Below are 4960 nucleotides of genomic sequence, written 5' to 3' on the forward strand. Positions count from 1 at the left end.
GATTAGTTGTTACTTTGGGCACAAGTTGATGCATAAAAGTTTACATCTTCATGCATTCAAATGATTTAGGGAACACAAGGATTAATGATGTTCACAAGTTCTTGATTGTTTTCAAGCTAAGATTGATTGTTGCTCTTAAGTAACAGCTTGGTGTATGAAGCTTCCTTCTTCATACCGCCAAAGAGGTCTCAAGGAACACAAAAATTGTATTGTACCAAGTCTCCCTTGATGGGAGAATCTATAATACAAATGCCTATTGGAGGGGGGACCGGCTCCACATAAATCCGGTCCTCAACTGTTGTCATGTTCTCTAAACTCTCTCTCTTGCAAAAGTATTATTAATGCCTATTTAATCAAGTGTTATGATTAAGTTGCTACTACTAATTAAGTTCATCCTCTATGCTCTCAAAGTAATATCACAAAGTTGCTCACTCTAATTCTCTTGATTCCGCTATTCTACAAGTTATTAGGCCATTTCCATTACAACAAACTTGTTGTTGTTACACCTACTGTAATTTTGATTAGAATTTTAGAAAATGAAAACCACCATCACATCCAAAATGTGCCATAACCCTAACCTAGACTCTTGGATTATATCTATCCGACTCTGTATGACGGAGATATGCACAAAACACTATTTCCAGAGCTAAAAAACCAAAAACGAGCTGCAGCACTTCCTGCTCCTGTTTCTTCTCGGAAAAATTCAGCAATGGCTTGCTACACAAGCACTATACAAGCTGAATATACATGCTTAAGCTCAGATCTCCAATCTGTGCTTCTCTTGCAGTGCAAGCTGTGCCCATTCTATGTCCACACAATGCCGATGTAGAAGCTTCCATGTACACGAGCAAAACCGCTCGCAAACCTGTGATGTGCACACATTGCCAAGCTTCTCCCTTCTCTTGAATCTACTACCATCAATGCGGTTATCGTTGTGAATCTGTCGACTCAATCGTCGCACTACACCCACACAAAATCGAAGCTTTGATACCACTTGGAGAGCACTAGGTGCAAAAGTGATGCATGGTGCGTGCGGAGTGCGAGGGAGGAGAAGAGTAGAAGACACACTATGTGGGTGGAGTAACCTCCAAGAACATGGTGAGGAGATCCTTATTCTTTTTGTATATAAAAAATAGGGAATGTGTATGTGCATACAGTGGGTGGCCAGTTACGGGGCGTTCGGCCTCTGGCAAAGGTGCAATGCCTTTACCTCAACAGAAAGATCACACTATCAGGCAAAGGCTATGAATTTTAAGATCACTCAGCATGATGGTGGCAAGATTTTTAGCAACGCATTTCGTGAGATGTTCAATTGGTTCTTCGGTGCACTAACCGGTAGGAAGAAGCAAAGGGCAGTGGGAAACTTGTCTCTTAGGCACCATATTATGAAAGTGGTGAGTGCCCAAAGAACGTAAGGATACCATAGGTCAATTGCATGCAAGAGAGCATTGGTGTGGCAAAGAAATTGACAAAGAGTAGGGCGTGCGTGGCTTCTCACGCAGTAAAGTTTATCATTTTCACTTTTTGGAGCATATTAATGAGAAATAGTAATTTTTTTAAAAGTTGGATCCTATAAATATCAAACTGAGTTTTTAAAAGTATTTTATAAGTTTGTGAGTTCTCTCTCTCTCTCTCTCTCTCTCTCTCTCTCTCTCTCTCTCTCTCTCTCTCTCTCTCTCTCTCTCTCTCTCTCTCTCTCTCTCTCTCTCTCTCTCTCTCGTCTCCTCCTCCTACTCTCACCTCCAGCCATGGAAACCAGCAACTAGGAAACAACAAACCAGGAAACCAACAACATCCCAAAAAACTTGGCCAACATCACAATTGAGCAGCTCTCTAATTGTCTTGATCCAATCCCACATGCTTAGAGGTCAGTGATACCCAACATCTAGCAGCTACAACACCTGAACATAGAGGTAGAGCACCTATGGGCCAAGAGCGAGCTTCAAGAGCAAACAATTTTTGATCGGAATCAACAAGATACCCAGAAGTTAAAGGAGCAAGAGTTTTATGAATAGGAAGAGAAGTATCCGATTGCAAAGGCAAAGAGGACTTATAAGGCGCTCCAAGAATGACGATACCCATGTGACAAGATTGTTGAGGTTTTAAACATAGAGATCACTACAAAGTACAAGAGACGTCGGGAGCAGAGGCCTCACACAGATTCACAACTACTCGCGGATGAGCAGGTGTTCGAGCTCATAGAAAAGGTTTGTAATAGCATGATTCAAGAAGCCTTTGAGAAGTTCTTGCAAGACGAGAAGAGGAGGGAAGAAGAACGATGGAGGGCAAGGGTGGAAGAGGCAAGCCGCCTTGCAAGAGAGAGAGAGAGAGAGAGAGAGAGAGAGAGAGAGAGAGAGAGAGAGAGAGAGAGAGAGAGAGAGAGAGAGAGAGAGAGAGAGAGAGAGAGAGAGAGAGAGAGAATAAGCAAAGAAGAGACAAGAGGATAAAAGGGCCAATAGGGCCACCCAAAAGAGCCCCAAGAAGCTGCCCTAGAAGAGTCCAAAGAAGGCCTAACAACCCCTAGCTGAAGAAGCAAGTGAAAGTAGTCATGCACCAAAAGGGAAAATGATGAAGAAGAGGAAGAATCCTCCACAAATTTCACAGGAGGCCAACCAGTGTGATGAGACGTGCAAGAAGTACCGCAACGATAATGTCCCCAGGCTTCCACTGCCAAGCCTCCACCACCACCACCATCTCTCAAGAAGAAGCATCACTAGAGACCTAGCACATGTGCATTGCGTGAAATTCACAAGTACCAGAAGAGTACAGAGTTTATAATCCCTAAGGTCCCATTTTCTTGACTCATGAAAGAGATTATGGATGAGTACTCAGACAATGTGACCAGGGGTGCAAGCAGCGGCACTAGGTGCGCTGCAGCAAGGAGCAGAGGATATCATTGTATCCCTATTTCAAGGCACCATTTTGGAAATGGCCCATGCTAAGCGTGTGACTATTAAGCCCACAGATATGTCCTTAGCACTTCTCCTCCGTGGTGATGATTGCTTTTGTAAAACCTAGATAGTAAAGCCATTGTAACTTCGCAAGTGGCATCTTTTCCACCTTTATCATGTAACTGTTTTGACAATCAAATTATCATATCTATGCAATTTAGTGTTGGTTTTGTATTTGAATGTGGTTGCTTGGGTCAATTTCTCCAATCAATTTGCTCAGAGGTCCACGTTAGCCAGCAAGTAGCAATAAGGGGTCATGTTGTGGCCCATCCCGGTGCCCATGGGCCCTTTGTGCCCCGCTGCAGTGAAAATTCTGGGGCAACAAAGCCGATCCATTCCTAGGTGAAAAGTCACTTCGTGGCTCCATCGATCGGCATTTTCATGGTAGCGGGGCACAAAGGCCCTCCCGTGGGGCTCACCTACGGCAAGAAGACATCATGTTAGTACGCAAATGGCTTGTGATGCACAATCAATCCGATGAATTGATATAGATATCCACAAGATGCTCACAACATGTGTTTCTACGCTCACAAGGTTGATGTTAGCCGACGAGTAGCAATTAGGCTTCATGTGGTGGCCCATCCTATTGCTCACATGCCTTTTGTGCCCAGCCACCGTGAACATGCCGACGGAAGGAACCATTCCTTGGCCTCATGCGTCTTGGAGCGAGTCACTCCATGGCGCACGAGGCCACAGACTGGTTCCTTCCACCGGCATGTTCATGGTGGAGTCGCTTCGTGGTGGCGCACAGGGCCACAGAACGGTTCCTTTCATTGTTGTGTTCATGTTGGTGGGACTCGTTCCGTGGCACACGGGGCCACAAAACGGTTCCTTCTGCCGGCATATTCACGGTGGTAGGGCACAAAAGGCCCGTGATTCTTACGGTCCTTTTGCAAATGGATCAAGAAAAAACTTTACTCAAGCTGATAACTTTATTAAATTTCAAAGATACATTGAGACGTGCAATGCACGTGGCTAAATAGCCTTTTGACAAGGTCATAGAAGGCATCTTGACCTAGGCTCCTTAAAGATGGTTTCTCACCAATGCATGATACAATATCTTCTTTGTTTGTTATTCCTTGTCTGAGGCAAAGGGTGTAATATCCTAAAAGGTTTTCGGCCCCTTTCTCACCAAAACTATGGATTCCTGCCTCTTTATTTACAAGAATACATTTGTGCGCATTTAGGGCTATAGGAAACTCAGCCAAAATAGAGCTTAGTGCTCTACAATTGTACATCTCTCTTGATGCATAGTCTGTATACGTGTTGTGGATGACCAGGACCATTTCTTCATTGAAGCTTGGGAGATAATGCCACAGAGTGGCATCCTTTGAGTCACCCTCCGTGCGAGATCCACCTTTCCATTGGGCAAACCGATCCATCTCCAAGGCGGACTGCAAGGAAACAATGTTGAATTATGATTCTAAGAAATAACAATGAGAATTGAGAGGAATGGAGTACTTACTAGTGTCCCATCATCTTGCTCGCAAAGGTTCTTGTTGTTCATGTCAATTGTGCCAAGGTCAGTGTGCTCCAAGCAGATGAGACTATTGTGGGGAGCAAAACTACTCTTGGGCACACTCTTGTAGAAATATTTCTCCTCATCAATGGTTTGTAGAGCTGCCGCCACAAGGGAATCCATGAAATTATATCCCTCTAGCAAGGCGAGCGTGTTGATGAGGGGATCAGAGGAGTAGTCCACTTGGAACTTGGTCTTGTGACTAGGGTTCTTTGTATCATGAACCCCAGCATATATTGCAAGGACAGAAAGAGCTTCATCCTAATGTGTCTCAAGGGAGAGGGTAATGTTGTCAAGGAAGAGAAATTATTGACCATCCACTATATGGATGCAGGGTGTGCAAGAGCAGCTCTGGGATCTCATCTTTGACATCCTCCCCTTGTAGGTCTTGGTCAACATCTTCCAAAAGAGGCTTGCCTTGGAGACATAGGAGGGCTCACGAATCCTCTTCCTGGCTGGACATCCTCTTCTCTTTGGGCTCCACCTCCTT

At 44.5% G+C, this 4960-nt stretch overlaps 1 protein-coding gene across 1 annotated transcript; it reads right to left on the minus strand.

Moving 5' to 3' along the window:
- Positions 1-728: 728 nt before the first annotated feature.
- On the minus strand, positions 729-4593 carry LOC147446584 (uncharacterized). Its single transcript, XM_086524726.1, has 3 exons — positions 4417-4593; positions 3994-4333; positions 729-865 (listed from the first exon to the last, which is right to left on the minus strand). Exons 1-3 carry the CDS (start codon positions 4591-4593, stop codon positions 729-731), a joined length of 654 nt encoding a protein of 217 aa, XP_086380852.1.
- Positions 4594-4960: the final 367 nt, after the last annotated feature.

The sequence above is a fragment of the Adiantum capillus-veneris genome, chromosome 12 (assembly GCF_014529385.1).
Source record: "Adiantum capillus-veneris isolate H3 chromosome 12, ASM1452938v2, whole genome shotgun sequence".
Lineage (NCBI taxonomy): Eukaryota > Viridiplantae > Streptophyta > Polypodiopsida > Polypodiales > Pteridaceae > Adiantum > Adiantum capillus-veneris.